The sequence below is a fragment of the Linepithema humile genome, chromosome 7 (assembly GCF_040581485.1).
Source record: "Linepithema humile isolate Giens D197 chromosome 7, Lhum_UNIL_v1.0, whole genome shotgun sequence".
NCBI lineage: Eukaryota > Metazoa > Arthropoda > Insecta > Hymenoptera > Formicidae > Linepithema > Linepithema humile.
The window spans coordinates 12,268,262-12,290,318 of NC_090134.1; the positions used below are offsets into that span (position 1 = coordinate 12,268,262).

General features: G+C 35.9%; 2 protein-coding genes across 3 annotated transcripts in view; one reads left to right on the plus strand and one right to left on the minus strand.

Moving 5' to 3' along the window:
* Positions 1–22,057, minus strand: part of LOC137001163 (uncharacterized) — a 299,895-nt gene that overhangs the window by 173,658 nt on the left and 104,180 nt on the right. The window lies entirely within an intron of this gene.
* LOC105679278 (uncharacterized) lies at positions 2,128–13,693 on the plus strand. 2 transcript variants are annotated; one of them, XM_067359939.1, is made up of 6 exons: positions 2,128–2,420; positions 2,588–2,753; positions 2,830–2,850; positions 2,953–3,034; positions 3,157–3,492; positions 4,083–13,693. In XM_067359939.1, the coding sequence occupies exon 6, from the start codon at positions 7,003–7,005 to the stop codon at positions 11,440–11,442; it is 4,440 nt and encodes a 1,479-aa protein (XP_067216040.1). In that variant the 5' UTR covers positions 2,128–2,420; positions 2,588–2,753; positions 2,830–2,850; positions 2,953–3,034; positions 3,157–3,492; positions 4,083–7,002; the 3' UTR covers positions 11,443–13,693. The 2 variants fall into 2 exon arrangements, with proteins under 2 accessions (XP_067216040.1, XP_067216039.1); XM_067359938.1 differs by having other exon boundaries at positions 2,830–3,034.

Here is a 22,057-nt window from a genome sequence, read left to right on the forward strand (position 1 = left end):
ACTTGTCGTAGAGTGCAATTAGTAAAAAGTGTAATATTAAAACATGTTAAAACTCGTTATTTTTATATTGGAAAAACAACAGATATTACTATAAGTAAAAGACATTATTATAATAAATTAATATTATTTGCAGGAGAATAAATAATATATAAACTATAAACAATATATATATATTCTATATTTCTGTATTTTAACATATAAAACTGATATGTAATACGTCAAAGTAATGATAGATGGCAGCACTAATGTCGCCTATCAAGATGGCTGAAGGCTTATCTCTCTTCCCCACTAAAAATTCCCTTTGCCCATAGTACAACCCTTTGACTATAGAAACATGGACTGCTAGTAGTGAAATAAGAGTGTAATGAACAACGCCACCATGGCCCTTACCCAAGAACTAAAATATCATGACGTCACATGCGTCACACAATACAAAGCATGATCGAAAACGATCAACAGCCGGAGTCCTCATCAGTTTATTTATTTTATACAATTAAAAAATGGGTTGTTATTGTTTTGTGGAAAGGTGCAATAGTTCAAAATATAAACGTCAACATGACGATAATGATACCAGTTTGCGATTTTTTGGGTATATTATAGTTTGTGTGATTCTAATCTGTATAATACTAGAATACTTTCTAAAATGTGTAGTTTACGAAGTAAAAATATTTATCTGCTTAAATCAATGAAGAAATCAGTATCTATCTCTGTTGAGAGATACGCGAGATTCCGGCACTGGCGCCGTCGAAATATCTCGAGATAGGAAGGTGATTAGAGGAGAACTTGTCGTGTAAATCGATTTATTTCTTTCGAACGCTGAGAGACGACTGCTGCCGTCTGCAGACGGCAAGCCGTGAATTTTGACAAACAGACATAAGGAGGGGGAACAGTTTCGATAGATTTATGATATCTAAAGTACCGATAAAGCGAGAGTATACATATAAATATAGAGGACATATGAGTCCTTTGTAATGCGAACTCGAAGTCGGCGCGATAACAACAAAAAAAGCGCGCAAATAAGTACGCGGAGAACGGTGTTTATAGAATTTAGCGCGATAACATTTACAAATAATGCTTGCTAGTGATTCGACTTTTCACAACGACCGTTCTCGATGAATTTAAGAAAATTTAACAAAGAATATTATTAACTATAATTTTATTACATTATTTTGTCGAAACATTCTCACTGAAATTTTAACTTTTAATGTCAAAGTATTAATAATTTAAGTTATTATTATTCATTTACATACTATTTTAGTGTTTTTATTTTGTCTTGTCGCATATTATAATAAACATATTAAATATCTTAATAAAATAACGTGATGTTTATATAATTCGAGAGAATAATTACATACATATAAATAATAGATTTCCGAGCAATCCAAGTTTTAAGGAGAAGTGGATCGAAGCATTAGTAACTTTAAATAAACAAGAAAGTGCACGAAATGTACCGAAAAGTAGTCGTATCTACATTTTACACTTTACATCAGAGTGTATAGAACGTTTCGGTTATGAACAATTTCGATTAAAATCAAATTCTATTCCATCTATTTTTCCACGTGCCCAAGAACAAACGTAATACAATTAATATAATTACAATTACAGTGAACATTTATAACATATATTATTTAGTAAATCTATTAGTATAATTATTGTAAATTACAGAATAGAAATATTACCAGCAACGCCAGAAATTCCATTGCTAAGTACAGATGTGATCAATGATGATCAATGCCTAATTGAATCGGAATATATCGAAGCCAGAGAAATAACGACAGAAATGTCTCCAAGTAGTCAAGATCTTGATCCAAAAAGAATGAACAAATCTAAAAATAACTTAACACCAACAAAGTAAACACATCTTTATTATTTTATTATTTTATTATTTTATATTATAACGTTACGATGCATTTACGTTTATTTTATTTTTATAATAACGTTATAACATTATTTCTTTCTTTATAATAAAATTATTAAGTCTGTAATAATAATGATATTGTTTTTATATTTAACCTTTACTTATTCTCAGATATTTTACATTTGAATTTCCCGCTTTTTGGGCAAAAGGCGGAGCTAATATCGTTAGAGATGTCCATTACATCCACGGACTTAGGAATATAGGGACAGAGCACAAAAGTTGCGGGGTGTTGGGAAAGACGAAAGGGGAATGATTAGTAACAACGCCACCTACTGTGTACCGTATTTTTTCTGTAACTACATTTTCACGCGCTAACCTAGCCTCGACATATTTATGTACATTGTTACGTTATATTGTGAACGATAACATCAGCGAAAAACGAAATTTTCAGTTTTTTGGAAATAACTATATATTGTGCAAGCACAATGGTAAAATGTGCAATAAAAAACTGTTCCAACAAATCAGGAAGAAAAGCATGTAGCAATAAGGTAACATTTCATAGGTGAGTAAAAAATGTAGAAAAATAAATAATAGGTACCTTTCTTATAAATTAAAAATCAGTTAACAATAAAAAAAATAAAATATAATAATTGTGTTTTATACTCTTCAGTTATATTTTCCAAATTTTTGTAAACACTCAACTTTATTTTTTATATGCATGTATTTTAGATTTCCAAAATGTGAAGCCACGCGGAAAATATGGCTCACTAATATTGGATTAACCGAAGCAATGTTATCAAGTATACCAGTTTTATGTTCAGAACATTTTGAAAAAGAAGCGTTTGACAGAAGATCGGTAAATAGAGTTCACCTTAAACCAAACAGTATTCCATTTGTAAGTATACAATTGAGGCGTTATACCGAACAATGCTGTTCAGTTTATTATTGCAAATCAAATAATTCATTTACAGCCACATACTACTTTAATGGAAGTAAGTGATAACAATAATGAGACTGAAATCGAAATCGAAAATGCATCCAAAGAGTTTAGTGAAGAAGTTACTGTATCTTCTAATTTATCATATCCTTATAAGGTGGACCAACAGGAAATCACAGTTAATGTCAGTGAAGAAACATTTTCACCAAAACGATGCCGATTTGATGAGGAAGAAATAAGTGAGTATATAAATAAAATGTTAAATATAAATGTCATGTTTAAGCGAGTGTAAGTTAAGTAGGAATGAGTGATGTAAAATATTGAAATATAATATAAACTAATATTGAACTTATTATTGCAGAGACTGAGTCAGATATACAACATTGTCAAACAAAATCAACATCGATATCACCTAACCGATTTAAAGTGGACAAAGCAACAGCTGTTTCGCCTAATTTTCATTTTAACTCACCATGCAAAACTACGTTGCGGGAGATGTTGAAAGAGCAGGCACAACAACATTCGAAGACAGTATCAGCATTAAAGCAAAAAGTTCAGCGACAAGAGAAAAAAATTGCTTCAATAGTAGAGATACTACATACTTTGCAAGAAAAGTATTTGGATGAACATCAAGTGGATATCTTGAAAGATATCAGTTCTTCTAATGCCCATTTCTTAAAACGAGCCATTAAAAAAGGTAAGAAAGAGACAGTTCCGCAAATTTATTCACCTGAATTGAGATTGTTTGCATTGACATTGCATTATTACTCACCTAAGGCTTATAATTATGTTCGTAACTATTTTAATTCTTGCCTACCTCATGTAAAAACACTTTCTCGATGGTACCAATGTATCGATGGCAATCCTGGTTTTTGTTTTAAAGCTTTTGAAAGTATAAGGGAACGTGCTAAAAATACTCCTTACGCTTTAATAGGCACATTAATGTTTGATGAAATGTCTATTAGACAGCATATTGAGTATGATGGGAAACAGTTTTGCGGTTATACTGATATGGGTACAAATATTGAAAGTGATAAAGAATGCCTAGCGAAAGACGCTTTGGTTTTTTTATTTGTTTGCATGAATGGTGCATGGAAAATACCTATTGGGTACTTTTTTATAAATGGTATAAATGCAGAACAGAAGCGAAATCTCGTTTTACAAGCCTTAACAATGTTGCATGAAGCTTCTATAAAAGTAAAATGCTTAACATTTGATGGAGCACCTATTAATATTGCTATGGCTAAATTGTTACAGAAAAATCTACTAAATTTTGATATGTTACAGACATGGTTTTCTCATCCCGTGACCAAAGAGAAAGTGTTTATCTTTCTTGATCCTTGTCATGCAATAAAATTAATTCGTAACGCTTTTGGCGATATGAAATGGTTTTTAAATGAACGCGGGGAACACATTTCGTGGAAATTCATTCAGCTATTACACGAATTTCAAGAAAAGGAAGGATTACATTTAGGTAATAAACTTAGACAAACGCACATCAATTATCATTTACAAAAAATGAAAGTACGATTTGCTGCTCAGGTTTTCAGTAAATCTGTAGCTGATGCATTGAAAGTATGCGAAAAAGACCTACAATTACATGAATTTCAAAATTCTGCGGCAACTTCGGAATTTATAAATATTTTCAACGATCTCTTTGATATATTCAATTCAAAAAATCTTAGATCAGTCGGATTCAAAAAAGCAATTAATTTAGAAAACAGTACAGCTATTATACAAAAATTAAATGAATGTAAAGCGTACATTTTTGGTTTAAGAACCACGGATGAAAAATTGGTAGTTCAGAGTAGGCGTAAAATGGGCTTTTTAGGATTTATATTATGCATTGAAAGTTTAAAAGGTTTATTTCAGGATGTGTGCAGAGATAGTACCGAATTTAAATACATTCCGACTTATAAAATATCTCAGGACCATATCGAATTGTATTGTTTGGAAACAAAAAAAGGTGTATAGGCGGCGCCCGCTGCAGCGGCGCGGACTTCCGTGAGGCCGGAAGTCTAAAAAGACAATTGGTAACGGGAAGTGGCGTGGGAGCCTGCTTTTCGCGCTCTTCGTGTATCGAGTGGTTTTTGGATGATTATTTAGCTTTAGTATATAGATCTTTACAGTGCATTGATAGTATCACGATTATTGCGTCGTGAAATAGTTTGATTCGGTATCTCTAAGAGATTTACGGGCAAAGGGTCCGTATCACAATCGTTGTTGTGCGCTCTGTGGTAATAGGCCTGTAAGGCGTGGGAATCCATTCCATCGGACACCAGTCCCACCCTCATCTCGTTGTCATTCTTACTGACAACGAGACCGTTTGATGGAATCAGAGGCACAGCGATATCATTTCGATATCGTAACAGCCAAAGTGGCCTTGTATCACGCAATCTTCATTGCATGCTTGTTCGGGCATTACAGATCAGTGTAAACGTGATGCTAAAATTCTGCGGCCATATTGGATCGGCCCTCGTGACACTTACGGTTTATTGCTAAGATCTTGCTAGTAAGACTTGCATTGCCAAAGGGGTAAGCTGCACTATTTGTATTAATTGCATTGCCAAAGGGGTAAGCTGCACTATTTGTATTGATTGCATTGCCAAATTGGCAAGTTGCACTAATTATAAAATTGCATGGTCACGGCGTCAAGCCGTATCATTCGTATAATTTTGAATTGTTTAGGTGACCTTGCACCTCTCGTATTATCTGGTATTGTCTAAATGACAATTGCATTAGTTCATTGCCAAGGTGGCATATTTGATAATATAGTTGTTTTCTTATTTAACGGGTTTAACAGTTATAATTTGAACACGCTCTGTGCGGCTTTCTTTACTTCTCTTTATTTTCAGGAATCACCATATAGCCGTAATAGCATCCTTATTTTCAGTTCTACATATTGATATACGCAAAAAGAGTTCATGCTTATTATTCAGTTGCTGAGTCTCTATACCGTCAAGGAAATATCAAAAATTGTCTCTTAATTAATTCTAAGATACCATATCAATTCTTCCAGTTTGGTGAGTGAATTTGATTTGATTACATTATGCAATACACACTAATGTGAATATTTCATTTATGCGCTTTTGTTGATCGTGCGTTGATTATATTGTATTTTATATGTACTTGCATTTATATGATTTAACGTATTCTATTATGTTAATATATATGTTGTGTCTTAAGAATATTACTTAGTCAACTCAATGAGTGAATAAATTGTTACAGTCTTTTCTTTGAGATATGTATAAATGAGTTTCCCTTCAAGATTATTCGTTGTTTCTGTATTTTGAAATTATATTTAACAAAGATTTTATACATTTTTTGGTCCTTCGAGCCGGATACGGAACACAGATATAAAGATGAGGCTCTCTCATATCGAACGTCGCTTAGAATATCAGGTTGAGTTGACAAAGTTTATATTCAATGCTTATGATGAATTGATTGAACATGGTTTAACACATATTTCCTATCACGAAATACAATTGAGACTTAATGTACTCGATAAGGACTGGCATAGGTTTACGGTCACACATGATGCTATCAATATAGCAATAGCGCAATTGGATAAAGAGGAAAGAGGTCAGATTAAGGAACATATTTACTTCACTGAAGATCTCTTCGCTACTACACTTAAAAATTATACAGTCAACAGTGGAAGAATACAATCCTTATTGGATTCTGAACAAGGAATTGGGAACGGAAGTACATCTACTCAATCGTCAAACCCGACGTCATCAAGCATTCCGACCTTTTCATATCCAGCAAGGTTACCTCGGATAGATCTTCCGAAGTTTAATGGTACGCCTTCTGACTGGCTATCATTTAAGGACTTGTTTAAATCCTTGGTCCTGAATCAATCAACGCTGACGGCTGTTGAAAAACTACAGTATCTAAAAACAAGCTTAGTTGGTTCTGCTGCTCATCACCTCAAAAACACAACGCTCAGTGGTGACAATTTTGAAGGAGCTTGGACAACTCTGAGTTCATTCTATGAGAACAAACGCTTGCTAGTGAATGCAGCGCTACATTCGCTCCTGAACCTGAAACGAATATCTAAGGAATCGGCACGCGAGTTGGAGCAATTATATACAAACTTACTACAAATATATCGTTCCTTGGAAGCCTTAGACCGACCGGTTTCACAGTGGGATGATTTCTTGGTATTTGTGGCAACACAACGACTTCATTCTGAATCAGTCAAAGCATGGGAGCTCTTTCTGGGAAGCTCGACGGATCCACCTACATGGACTCAATTCACACACACACACACACACACACACACACACACACACACACACACATTGGGTTCCTTATAACTCGATTGCGGACACTTCAAGCTTATGAAAGATCAAGGATTGGAAAATCGGATCCTCATTTCAACGCTGTCAAGGCTCACTTTCAGGGAAAGTCTAAAGAGGATAAGATCCATAGTGATAACAATTGTGCCATTTGCAATGGTAATCACTACACCGCTTTGTGCAAGCAATACTCTACTAAGACACGTACACAAAAGCTCTCGATAATTGCCAAACACAAACTGTGTTACAACTGTTTAGGATCTCATCGGGTTTTAAATTGTCCTACTACAAGAAGGTGTAAGAAGTGTGGGAAAAGGCATCACACTTCAATACACACGGATATAGCTCAAGTTGCCACAAGCAAGGTAGACGGAGAAAAGGCTACCAAGTCCTTAGACAACTCTATGGCTAAACCAACTGAGGCTCAAGTGCTATATTCAAATGCCCATCATAGCACATTCCAAGTTCAAACGCTTTTAGCAACGGCTCAAGTTCAAGTTAGTAGCCTTGAAGGAAATACTACAAAGGCAAGACTGCTCCTAGACCAAGGCTCTGAAATCTCATTAATAACAGAAAGACTGGCTCAACGACTCAGACTGTCACGTCAACGTTCTTCAGTACCTTTGGTTGGAATTGGTGCTCAACCCTCTAACACAACTAAAGGAATTGTTCGTTTCAAAATAAAGCCACATTTTGATTCAAGATTTGAGGCGGTTATCTCAGCACACGTTCTGCCTAGTCTTACTACAACAATACCTGCAAGGGAAATTTGTCAAAATTCATGGCTTCATCTGAAAGGGCTACAGCTAGCAGACCCTCTGTTCTCAACGCCAGGTCCAATAGATCTCCTGTTGGGGGCTGATGTATACGGACAGATTTTAAATGAGGGAGTCGTCAAAGGTCAAGTGAACTCACCTATTGCTCAATCCACAACGTTAGGCTGGATTATCTCAGGTCCAACAGGCAAAGAGGTTTCTCATCGACGATTGCAGAGTTATCATATCTCATGTGATAAGGAACTCTGTCTTCTTATGCAAAGATTTTGGGAACTAGAATCGGTTCCAACAGCACATCGCTCGTCCTTGACACCAGAGGAACAGGAGTGTGAAAAACACTTCCAAGACACACATTCAAGGGACTCACGAGGGAGATATGTTGTTAAACTGCCCTTCAAGAAATCAGTTGAGAGATTAGGCGACTCAAGACACAAGGCAGCCCTTCTCCACAACAAATTGATACGACGTTGTGCAAAAGATCAAAAGTATGCACAGACTTATACGGAGTTCATGTCTGAGTATCAAAGATTGGGACATATGAGACAGGTGCCTGATTCATTAGCAGAACCTTCATATGCCTATTACCTTCCTCATCACGGTATCTGGAAAGAGAATAGTCTTACAACTAAGTTGAGAGTTGTCTTTAATGGATCGAGTCCAACCACCTCAGGTTATTCTTTGAATGATCTTCTCCATTTAGGAGCCAAGTTACAAGTGGATTTATTCAATGTACTGCTTTGGTTTAGACAGTTTCGTTACGTCTTTTCTGCTGACATCGAAAAGATGTTCAGACAAATAAAGGTGCATCCTAATCACTGGAGGCATCAACGCATCTTCTGGAATAATCAGAATCAAGAAATTGTTCCTTATGAACTTACAACGGTTACATACGGTCTGGTGTGTGCGCCTTTTCAGGCCCTACGAGTCATTCAACAACTCACTGAAGATGAAGGACATAGATTTCCTCAAGCTGTCTCTACAATGACACAAGGTCGTTATGTAGACGACATTTTCGGAGGTGCTGATACAATAACAGAAGCTCAAGAACGTGTTATTCAGGTAAACCGTCTCTGCATGGCGGGCGGTTTTCCGCTGCAAAAGTGGGTTAGTAATGACGCTAACATTTTGAGCTTTATTCCACCGGAGAATTGTCTTAGTTCACGCAATGTTAAGATCAGCGACGATCTTGTGATACACTCCCTCGGTTTACTGTGGAATCCAAATAAGGATGTCTTTGATTTCCAACTGGGTCCAGTTGCAACGGAAATCATCACTAAAAGGATTATGCTTTCTACTATAGCAAAGATATTCGATCCACTCGGCTTTCTGTCACCTGTTACAGTAGCAGCAAAAATATTAATCCAAGAACTATGGACGATGAAGATCGAGTGGGATCAACCATTACCTCCCCGAGTAGGCAATAAATGGACCAAGTTCGTCAATAGCTGTCAAGATATGAATAAACTCAAGTTTCCAAGATGGATTGGTACTACCTCTGCATTCTCTCTGGAAATTCACGGATTTTGCGACGCGTCCTCCGACGCCATAGCTGCAGTTGTCTATAGCCGAAGTATTTCTACTGAAGGACAAGTTGTCATTCAGTTTGTATGTTCAAAAACGAAGGTTGCTCCTCTGAAAAGACAAACTATACCTCGTTTAGAACTTTCAGGAGCGGTTCTCCTAGTGAAATTGATGTGTCAAGTATTACGTATCCTTGGTAGGATAGACACAAAGGTTTATTTATGGACAGACTCCGCTATTACTCTCACTTGGGTCACAAGTCATCCATCAAGATGGAAGGAATTCGTACAAAATAGGGTGTACTTCATTCAAGATACACTACCTTCTGCCAAGTGGAACCTTGTTCCTGGTACAGAAAATCCTGCTGACCTCGCCACACGTGGGATTACTCCCATTCAACTCGCCGAAATGAGAACTTGGTGGCATGGCCCGACATGGCTTTTGCAATCACCACATCATTGGCCTTCTGCTTCACAACAAGAGCTCACAGGAGATCAACTAGAAGAGCGACCTCTCAAGGTCCATAGTACCCAGGCAAATTCATCACAACCTTGGGAGCTACTTGATCGATATTCAAGCCTCAACAGATTGTTACGTATTACTGTCACGTGTCAAAGAGCGTTATCGAAGTTTAAACGAATTCCCGACCCGATCGGTTCAATTTCTATTACTCCAACAGAGTTAAATCTGGCGAAACAATTCTGGATCAAAGAAGTTCAACGCTCTGCATTTCAACGTGAATTGTATCTTTTATCAGAAAACCAAGTATTGCCTAAATCCAACTCACTTATACGGCTTACACCATTCATAGATGCAATGGGCATCCTACGAGTGGGCGGACGCCTTCGATCATCGAGGTTATCCTACGCTACTAAGCATCCTGCAATATTGCCGAAGGATTCAAGCTTCTCTTCACTGGTAGTAAATGAAGCTCATCTTAGATCGCTTCATGGAGGAACTCAAATTACAACCTCCTTCATTAGAGAAGAATTCTGGATCATTGGTGGTCGAGCTTCGGTGCGACGTCACATTATCAAGTGCGTCAAGTGTGCTAGGTTCAGACAACAAAGAGCACAACAACTGATGGGACAATTGCCTCCTGAAAGAGTCACGCCTTCACGGCCGTTCTTGCATTCTGGGGTAGACTATGCAGGTCCCCTTATTATCAAGACTTGGAAAGGAAAGAATGCACGCACTTACAAAGCGTATGTTGCTCTTTTTGTATGCTTTGCTACCTCTGCGGTACATCTAGAATTGGTCACCGATTACTCTACCGATGGTTTCATAGCAGCATACAAAAGGTTTACAGGTAGAAGAGGAGTCTGCGCTACCCTTACTAGTGATTGCGGTACAAACCTCAAGGGAGCAGACGCAGAGCTTCAACGGCTCTTTAACGCCGCAACCAAGGAGGCTCAACATTTGGCAACCTTACTGGCGAAAGACGGTACTCATTGGAAGTTTAATCCTCCATCCGCTCCTCACTTTGGAGGTAAATGGGAGGCGGGAGTCAAATCCATGAAATTTCATTTTAAAAGGATCATTGGAGACACGTTGCTCACATACGAAGAACTGAACACGCTTCTAATACAGATCGAAGCAGTTCTTAATTCAAGGCCGTTATGTCCTCTAACGGACGATCCTGACGATCTCACAGTTTTGACACCTGGTCATTTTCTGTTGGGCTGCACTCCAACCGTTCTACCTGAACCTTCTCTAAATAATGAAAACACATCACGCCTATCTCGATGGCAACTGTTAAGAAAGATGCTGGACTCCTTTTGGACACGATGGTCATCAGAGTATCTTCAGCGTTATCAATCTATCTATAAGTGGAATCAGTCAAGCCCATCGATAGCTGAAGGCAACATGGTGCTGGTGATAGATGAGCGTTTTCCACCAGCGAAGTGGCCATTGGGACGAGTTATACAAGTTCATCCTGGTGCGGACGGTCTCGTACGAGTTGTCACGGTCAAAACTCAAACATCTGAGTTAAAAAGACCAATTGCAAAACTTTGTATTCTTTCAATCGACTCTCATAACACTCATTAGTTCGTTAGCGGTTGTTAACGAAGGCGGGCGGAATGTTTGGAAACAAAAAAAGGTGTATAGGCGGCGCCCGCTGCAGCGGCGCGAGCGAGAGCGGCGCGGACTTCCGTGAGGCCGGAAGTCTAAAAAAGACAATTGGTAACGGGAAGTGGCGTGGGAGCCTGCTTTTCGCGCTCGTGTATCGAGTGGTTTTTGGATGATTATTTAGCTTTAGTATATAGATCTTTACAGTGCATTGATAGTATCACGATTATTGCGTCGTGAAATAGTTTGATTCGGTATCTCTAAGAGATTTACGGGCAAAGGGTCCGTATCACAATCGTTGTTGTGCGCTCTGTGGTAATAGGCCTGTAAGGCGTGGGAATCCATTCCATCGGACACCAGTCCCACCCTCATCTCGTTGTCATTCTTACTGACAACGAGACCGTTTGATGGAATCAGAGGCACAGCGATATCATTTCGATATCGTAACAGCCAAAGTGGCCTTGTATCACGCAATCTTCATTGCATGCTTGTTCGGGCATTACAGATCAGTGTAAACGTGATGCTAAAATTCTGCGGCCATATTGGATCGGCCCTCGTGACACTTACGGTTTATTGCTAAGATCTTGCTAGTAAGACTTGCATTGCCAAAGGGGTAAGCTGCACTATTTGTATTAATTGCATTGCCAAAGGGATAAGCTGCACTATTTGTATTGATTGCATTGCCAAATTGGCAAGTTGCACTAATTATAAAATTGCATAGTCACGGCGTCAAGCCGTATCATTCGTATAATTTTGAATTGTTTAGGTGACCTTGCACCTCTCGTATTATCTGGTATTGTCTAAATGACAATTGCATTAGTTCATTGCCAAGGTGGCATATTTGATAATATAGTTGTTTTCTTATTTAACGGGTTTAACAGTTATAATTTGAACACGCTCTGTGCGGCTTTCTTTACTTCTCTTTATTTTCAGGAATCACCATATAGCCGTAATAGCATCCTTATTTTCAGTTCTACATATTGATATACGCAAAAAGAGTTCATGCTTATTATTCAGTTGCTGAGTCTCTATACCGTCAAGGAAATATCAAAAATTGTCTCTTAATTAATTCTAAGATACCATATCAATTCTTCCAGTTTGGTGAGTGAATTTGATTTGATTACATTATGCAATACACACTAATGTGAATATTTCATTTATGCGCTTTTGTTGATCGTGCGTTGATTATATTGTATTTTATATGTACTTGCATTTATATGATTTAACGTATTCTATTATGTTAATATATATGTTGTGTCTTAAGAATATTACTTAGTCAACTCAATGAGTGAATAAATTGTTACAGTCTTTTCTTTGAGATATGTATAAATGAGTTTCCCTTCAAGATTATTCGTTGTTTCTGTATTTTGAAATTATATTTAACAAAGATTTTATACATGTATTTTGGATGCATTCGTTTATGTGGAGGGAGCAATAACAACCCTACCGCTAGACAATTTAAGAGCGCTTTCAAAAAAACTTTAATTCATTCCGAATTGAGATCAAGTAATGGAAATTGCATCGAATTAGAAACAATCTCTATTCTACATGTAACAGTCAAAAAAAGCCCATCGCAAATCATTAATTGTTCAACTCCGACAGTAAATGCTGAATTATACAACCAACAAATCGACTATAATTAACGATCACAGCTATTATCCAGACATTAGAGTAGTTTCCGAATTTTCTGAGCAAATCATTGCGTACATTGCAGGATTTGTCATTAGAAAATTGAAGGCATCAATTTATTGTGAAATATGTATTGCAGCATTATACGGAGATCATGATTGTTTGCGGAACGGTTTAATTAAGCAAAAAACTCGTGGTGTATTAATATATCCATCCCAAGATACATTTAAGATTTGTCGATTGGCTGAAAATGTTATTAAACAAGCATTATATGAATCAGGAGGTAAATTTATGTTTAAACGTTTTAATGGGGATTAGCTTTTGACTGCTGTACTATTTCATATCAAAGATAATCGTACTATTTTTGATAATTTAGTACATCATTCAAATGATCAATCTCCATTTGAAAATCACAGGATACAGCTGTGCAAAGCGGTGGCCCAAAAATATATAAAAATAAGATTATTTTATGTAGGATTAAAGTCAAATGATTCAGCGAAAAGCGAAAGACACAAATTAAATAAACTTGTTCTTTTCAAAGGCATGTAAAAAATGTATTTTAAATATGACAAATTATAATAAATATCTTATAAAAAATTCATATGTATTTATTTATTGTTATTATTTTTTCGAATACTAATATTATTTCCTAAATTTCTATTTCCCTTATACAATTTCAATATTAAGAAGTATCTATCAACGTACATACACGATACAAATAAAACTGTTCAATTATATAGGCCATCGCACATAAAATGACAACTGCATATGCATAGCATAACACCGTCTTGACCAATGAGCATTCAAGTGAGTGATCTATGACGCCTTTATACTAGATGCTATACTAGATGCTTGGTTGAAACGATTTTATGCTATGCATATGCAGTTATGTCATTTTGTGTGCGATGTCCTTATCAATTTGAAGGTTGGCGGGTTTGTTAGTTTGCGTGCACAGTAGGAGGCGCTGAACTTATACTCCCCTCTTCCGTTTCCCGCAACACCAAATCGGCCTACAAACTGGCCTGGTGCTCTGTCCCTATATTCCTAAGTCCGTGATTACATCTGTTTAACATTGCTTCAATGGGAAAAGGGGGGGAACACTAGCAGTCCATGTTTCTATAGTCAAAGGTACAACCTAATGCTCTCTCCTTTACCTCCATGGTGTTAGTTGTGCGTGTGTGTGTGTGTGTGTTTGTGTTATGTGCTACGAAACCCGGCTAAAAAAAATGGGTTAAAGGCACTCTGAAGGATAAAAAAGTGTATGTATTATACATAAATTTTGCAACATTTGTGCAAACATTTATATTATTTAGTTACATACATTCATATTCTAATTTCTGTAAAATACTTTTATTCATGTGCTTCATGTGTTTATATTATGTATATTATGTGCTCAATATTATGTATATTCACATCAAAGTATCTATGTAAAAAGTTAATATCATTTTGTATATTGTATATATTTTTATAATAAATGTATATGTCATATAACTTATTTATAAAGCATGAAATATAAAGGTATTTTTAGTTTTTTGTATGTATCACTTGTAAAAAAATCTTGATAAAATAAATATTAATTTTGTGACTTGCAATAATCTGTTTCAATATATACTTCTTTTAAATACTTACAATTAGCCTTATTTTATGCGTTTACCTTGATATCTAAAATACACATCAAAATATAAAATTAATTTCTAATTTAGTAGAAAGAAAACATTGTAGTTTTACACCAGAGAGGAATGGTAAAATATCATGTATATGTAACAACAAATAAATCACTTTTCCACTGACATTATACACAACTTTGCAGAAATAAATTTATTCTGTGAATTTTGAATGTGTAGTGCAGTTTAAAACACACAGTCGAAATATGTCTATATTTTTGAAATAATAGTTCTGATTTTTCATGAATCACAGTGGTTTTATAAAATGTTCAATTTTAACAGTTTTTATTGGACTGTACTTTAGACAATATTATATTTTGCCATTTCTCTCTGTTGTAAGACAAGAATGTTTCGTTTCTACTGTAATAGAAATACATTTTCGATTTTGATACGTATTTTAAATACCAAGTTAATCACATAAAATAAGGCCAATTGTAAATATTTAAAAAAAGCATATAATAAAACAGATTATTGCATGTCGCAAAATTAATGTTGTTTCTTTTATCAAGATTTTTTTACAAATGATAGACATAAAAAAATAAAAATATCTTTATATTTCATGCTTCAGAAATAAAAAATATGGCATATATCATATACATTTATTGTAAAAAAAGTATACAAAATGATGTCAATTTCTTAAAAAGATATTTTGATATGAATATAGATAATATGGAGCATATAATATACATTATATATATACATAGAGCATATGACGTAATAAAAGTATCTTACAATAAAGAATAAGACAAGCCAGAGTCGGTTTTCTCGTGGACTGGTATTAGAAAATTCTTATTCTTGTCTTCAAGCCAGAGGCGGTTTCTTCGTGGACTGGTAATATAGAATAAGACAAGCCAGAGGCGGTTTTCTCGTGGACTGGCAATATAGAATAAGACAAGCCAGAGGCGGTTTTCTCGTGGACTGGCATTAGAAAATTCTTATTCTTGTCTTCAAGCCAGAGGCGGTTTCGTCGTGGACTGGCAAAATAGAATAAGACAAGCCAGAGGCGGTTTTTTCGTGGACTGGCATTAGAAAATTCTTATTCTTGTCTTCAAGCCAGAGGCGGTTTCGTCGTGGACTGGCAATATAGAATAAGACAAGCCAGAGGCAGTTTTCTCGTGGACTGGCATTAGAAAATTCTTATTCTTGTCTTCAAGCCAGAGGCAGTTTCCTCGTGGACTGGCAATATAGAATAAGACAAGCCAGAGGCGATCTAACGTCAGCTGACAATTTTTAATAAATATAGTCAGAGGCGATCTAACGTCAGCTGACAGTTTCGAAAAAAGAGAGCTAAAGACGATTTATTCGTGAACTGGCAAATTGTAAGAAATATTGTCAGAGGCGATCTATCGTGAGTTGACAATTTTAAATAAATATAGTCAGAGGCGATCTAACGTCAGCTGACAGTTTAGAAGAAAGAGAGCTAAAGGCGATTTATTCGTGAACTGGCAAATTGTAAGAAATATTGTCAGAAGCGATCTATCGTGAGTTGACAATTTTAAATAAATATTGTCACAGGCGATCTAACGTCAGATGACAGTTTAGAAAAAAGAAAGATAAAGACGATTTATTCGTGAACTGGCAAATTGTAAGAAATATTGTCAGAGGCGATCTATCGTGAGTTGACAATTTTAAATAAATATTGTCACAGGCGATCTAACGTCAGATGACAGTTTAGAAAAAAGAAAGCTAAAGACGATTTATTCGTGAACTGGCAAATTGTAAGAAATATTGTTAGAGGCGATCTATCGTGAGCTGACAATTTTTAATAAATATAGTCAGATGCGATCTAACGTCAGCTGACAGTTTAGAAGAAAGAGAGCTAAAGGCGATTTTTTTGTGAACTGGCAAATTGTAAGAAATATTGTCAGAGGCGATCTATCGTGAGCTGACAATTTTTAATAAATATAGTCAGAGGCGATCTAACGTCAGCTGACAGTTTAGAAGAAAGAGAGCTAAAGGCGATTTTTTTGTGAACTGGCAAATTGTAAGAAATATTGTCAGAGGCGATCTATTGTGAGCTGACAATTTTAAATAAATATAGTCAGAGGCGATCTAACGTTAGCTGACAGTTTACAAGAAAGAGAGCTAAAGGCGATTTATTCGTGAACTGGCTAATTGTAAGAAATATTGTCAGAGGCGATCTATTGTGATCTGACAATTTTAAATAAATATAGTCAGAGGCGATCTAATGTCAGCTGACAGTTTAAAAGAAAGAGAGCTAAAGGCGATTTATTCGTGAACTGGCAAATTGTAAGAAATATTGTCAGAGGCGATCTATTGTGATCTGACAATTTTAAATAAATATAGTCAGAGGTGATCTAACGTTAGCTGACAGTTTAGAAAAAGGAGAGCTAAAGGCGATTTATTCGTGAACTGGCAAATTGTAAGAAATATTGTCAGAGGCGATCTATTGTGATTTGACAATTTTAAATAAATATAGTCAGAGGCGATCTAACGTCAGCTGACAGTTTAGAAGAAAGTGAGCCAAAGACGATTTATTCGTGAACTGGCAGATTTTAAGAAATATTGTCATAGGCGATCTAACGTCAGCTGACAGATTTGAAGAAATACGTATTTATTTTAGTTAACAATTTACTGCACGTGTGGTCTGTTTATATTTTATCAGATAATTTATAAGGTTATTTAACCTTTTTTCTCGCAATTGAAATTCTATCGTATGGCTGAATGATGTACATACGAGACAAAATAGACTTATACAAGGTGTCTAATAAATATAAGTTAGATATGATAAAATATTTTATTTGAAAAATGTATGTATAATACTATATATCTAATTGGAAAAATATGTTATATGTTTTTCCTATTTTTATTCTTATGTAATTAATACAAAATAAATAAATAAGTTAATTAATTATTGAATACATACATATACATATTAAATAAAGATAACTATTTATTGATATATTGAGATAACTATTTATTGATACATATATGTATATATTAATTAATTAATTAATTAGTTATTTAGTATTTACTACATAAGGATAAAAATAAGAAAAGTATGACATTTTTCTTTAATGATATATATAGTATTATATGTATATTTTTCATTTATTATTTTGTCATATTTAGTTTGTATTTATTTGACACCTTGTATACGCCTGTTTTCTCGGACATTATATTGCAGCCTTGCGACAAAATTTCAGTCGAGGAAACAAGCGCAAGCATCGTTTGTTTACAAACTTCCGATGACACACGTACACAGACCACACGTCAGTGTAGTGAGTCACCACTACAAACAAATGCGTACACACGGACCTACGCGGCATAGGTCCGTAGGCTGCGCCGATAATGTCATTTCATTTTTAGTACCATTGAAATGATGGCGCTTTCACGTCGGAGTTCGCCCATCACACGGACTAAGGAATAGAGGGACGGTGCACAAGCTGTACCGGGGGAGCACGTTTGCGGCGGGGCGGCCGCCATATTCGTTTAGTAATCACCACACATAGAACTCACTATTTGCGTATATGTGAGAAATGAAAGTCAGATCCTGCGCACAATAAACAAAATAGGAAATAGAAATAGAAATAATTATTAAATATTAGAAATAAGGAATTGGAATTATTTATTTTAAAAATAAAAAGAATAGAAAAAATTAATGCATAAATTAAGAAATAAGAATTGGAACTAATTAATATATTTTATTCTCTTGTTAGATGTAAAATAATTTCTCTTTTTAATATTAAATGTTTATTGCTATTTCTAATATTTTGTCTACTGTATGCAGAGCCTCAGAGTAATAAAAGTTAAAGTATTTTATAAAATTTATAATACAACAATAATAAAATCGCCTAATCTCTTTATGCTTGTCACTTGTTATGTCTAGTGGCACCACTACACGAGTGTAACCATGTCACAGACACAGAATCTCTGTGTGAGAATCGCTACATCAATATGGCGGAAAGCAGTCCCCCCCGCACGCTTGAGTTGCCATCCCCTCTCGCCTAAACTAGGACTTTAGACTCAGTCCCTCTATTCCTTAGTCCGTGGCCCATCACTTCAGCATCCTCTTAAGAGCTCATTTGACTGGACTTCACAAAGACGGTCTTATTTTTACTTTTTTACGTCATTTAAGATTGTCTTATTTGAAGACAGTCTTCACAAAGGTAACACTTAAGGCGCGATCTTAAGATTACCTTAAGTCGCAACTATGAATCTAGAGGGCGTCTTAAGACCGAACTTAAAGCGATCTTAAAAATAAGTTTGGACTATGAATACGGGCCGTAGTACATGTGCAGAATGGTCGAACTGTACGATATTTCTACGGTCGACCGACAGGCGGCGCCAATAAGGCACCAGGCGATACCTCGAATCGCAAGACATCGACTCTCGATATATCGATATAACAAATCGATCTATGCGCGCGCCACCGGATCCACCGAAGATTCGAGAACGTTCCGGAATCTTCAGAATCCGCAGGATTATCTGGAGCGAAAACCAAAGAGACACTCTGTTCGGAACCGGCATTAAGATCAGTCGTATTAGAGTCGTCGAATTAGTCGTGATTTTAGATCTAGTCAATCGAGCGATCAACCAGTATCTCGTGTATTACGGCTTAGAAATAAAGGCCATTTATCATCCTATTAAAGAAGTGATTTATTCATACACCTCGATTACATTAATATTGCAGTCGGTAGCCAATCGGAGCACGTGGTTTAAATAATTACGCTTAACGGACATTTTGAACTAGCGTACGCGGTGCCCCGACCGTTAAGCCTTGTGTCCACGATACTAGAACTCGGTCCGAGATCTCGGACTGAGGGAAAGTTACTAGAACTCGGATCATGTACACACTGAATTTGGATGCAAAACTCGAATAAGAAGCTCAAACGAAAAAATGCGTTGCGTCCCATTTTTCGGTACGAGTTATTGCGAGTTATTAGATTTTACTAGTTTCTTTTACTATCTGTCAAGACAAAATATAAGATACTTATAGTAATACGAGATACTGTGAACAATATAAATAATATTTTAGTAAGTAATTATAGAATTGAAAAAATAAGAGAAATATAATTCTTAAATAAAATAAATTAATAAAATTAATAATTAATAAGATTTACATAAGTAGTTATTATTAGTTTTAATGCAGATTAAATTAGACATTAAAAATATATTATAACCTATTTATACATATTATTTTTCAAGAAAAGTATAATAATATATAAAATTGATTTTCAGAAAAAACTTCTTTTATAATAAAAAATGGATAATAAGGAAAATGTTAAAATTTTATTAATGTTATATCAACAACATTCTTGTTTATATGTTACAAAAAGTGTTGATTATCATAATCGTATGAAACAAGATCAAGCTTTACAGATAATCTGTAATCAGTACAAAGAATTAACAGGACAACCACTAACAACTGAAATTGCAAAAAAAAAATTAATAATTTAAGATCACAATATCTGGACCATCTAAATAAAATAAAACATTCGAAATCAAGCAGTGCATTACTTGATGATATCTATAAACCAACTTGGCAATATAACATAGATCAGAAAATCATCGTAAAGAATCGTAACTCGATTACAACGCTAACTATATTCAGCCAAGTATAAATATTATTGTTCGAGGACTCGGACCGAGATCTCGGATTGAGTTCTAGCATCGTGGACACAAGGCTTTACAAGATATTCTCGAAGGACTAGACGGATTTTTGTCCAGCCGTTTCGTGCCGTTTGTCGTCAATAGGAACTAGTCGGAGAACTTTCAATACTTATATAGTCAAAGGTTGAGTGCGACGCGGATTCCGTTCTTCCGGTCGGGCTAGTGAGCTGTGGGAATTCAGCCAATAAGGCGTGGAAAGCTGTTTCCTGCAATAATGGCTGCGTTCAGCAAGTCATAACTAGTTCCAACATGTTGCAGTAAGAGTTGAGTAAGCGGTTACCAATTGCTGAACGGCTAAGCTCCTTAAATCACGTGACTTATATCATCTGTTGTGTTCTTATGGATTTGAGGTTAATTATGGGATCCTTACAGGAAAACAAAATAATTATATTTTTATCGTGTTGCTTGTTCGGCGATGGATTTATTACAATTAGTATTATTAATTGCCACCGACGATGCGGATATGAGATGTATAGAAATACATAGAAATATCATACACTTTATAGCAAACGAATTGAATGAACCATTGCAGAATAATCTATTACAAAATGAACGCAGAATACGATCAAAAAATGAAAATTATTATGAAGTAATTGTACCACGATACACCAACAATTTATTCAAAGAACATTTTAGAATGTCCAGAATTACGTTTGAGGTATACAAATCCAAATATTATAACTTTATCATGTACTATTAGTTAAAAAGAACGACATATTAATTTTCGCTTTGCTTTTGTAGATTTTGGTAAACATAATTGGACATGCAATGCCTGCAAATCATGATAATCCTGTAGAATTAAGAAAAAAAGTAATGTTTACCATATGGATTTTAGCGAAACCAGAAAGTTATTTGGCTGCTGGAGATAGGTTTAATTTGGCAAAAAGTACTGCTCATGATATAGTGAAAGAAATTACAAATGTATTAGTCAGTATATTACCAAATTATATAAGATAGCCAGATGCAAGATGTGTGAGATAACATCAACAGTAAGTTCTTTGCATACTACCTGCGCGTCATATACATACAACATCTTTTCAATATATTAAATTATTTGAAATTATCACAGATATTTAAGAGACGCTCTCATGGTATCCCAGGTGTAGTGGGTGCTATTGATGGGTTTTTTTTTGTAAGGCGGGGGAAATCCTTTATGGATACCCACGGGTCTCGGGGGGAAACCCGTGTGTTATGTGGGAGTTCCCAGGGAAGAAATCCCTGGTATACCCACTAAAACCTCCGCCGGTGACCTTCCTTGCCATATGAGGGAGAGCCGGGTATCGCCTTGGGCATTCGTCACAGCTCCCCCTCAGGCGTGGCCATATATCCAGCCTCTTCGCGGAGCAGAGTTTTTTTTGTCGCCCTGCCCCAGTGTCCTGCCTAGAGGGAAAGGTCGGGTCACCGCGACCTTCCCCTGCCTTCCCTGATGTTGGTGGGGGGCCGGGGATGATCAAGGGCCCCCGCCCTTGACCAGCCCCCCCAGGGAGGGGTAGTAATAATAATAATAATACCCCTCCCTGTATTTATTTATGTTTGGGGGGATGAGAAGAGCTTCTCCCCCCCCCCCCCAAGGACCCCTGGGTCCAGACCGGTATGGTCTGTGACCATAGATATTACTATGCATTATCGCGTCTTGTAACTTCTTTATTTCTTGAACTTTATTGTTT

Excerpts from the sequence above, each read along its gene's own strand:
- LOC105679278 (XM_067359938.1), top strand. The coding sequence starts at position 7,003 with ATGGGAGCTCTTTCTGGGAAGCTCGACGGATCCACCTACATGGACTCA.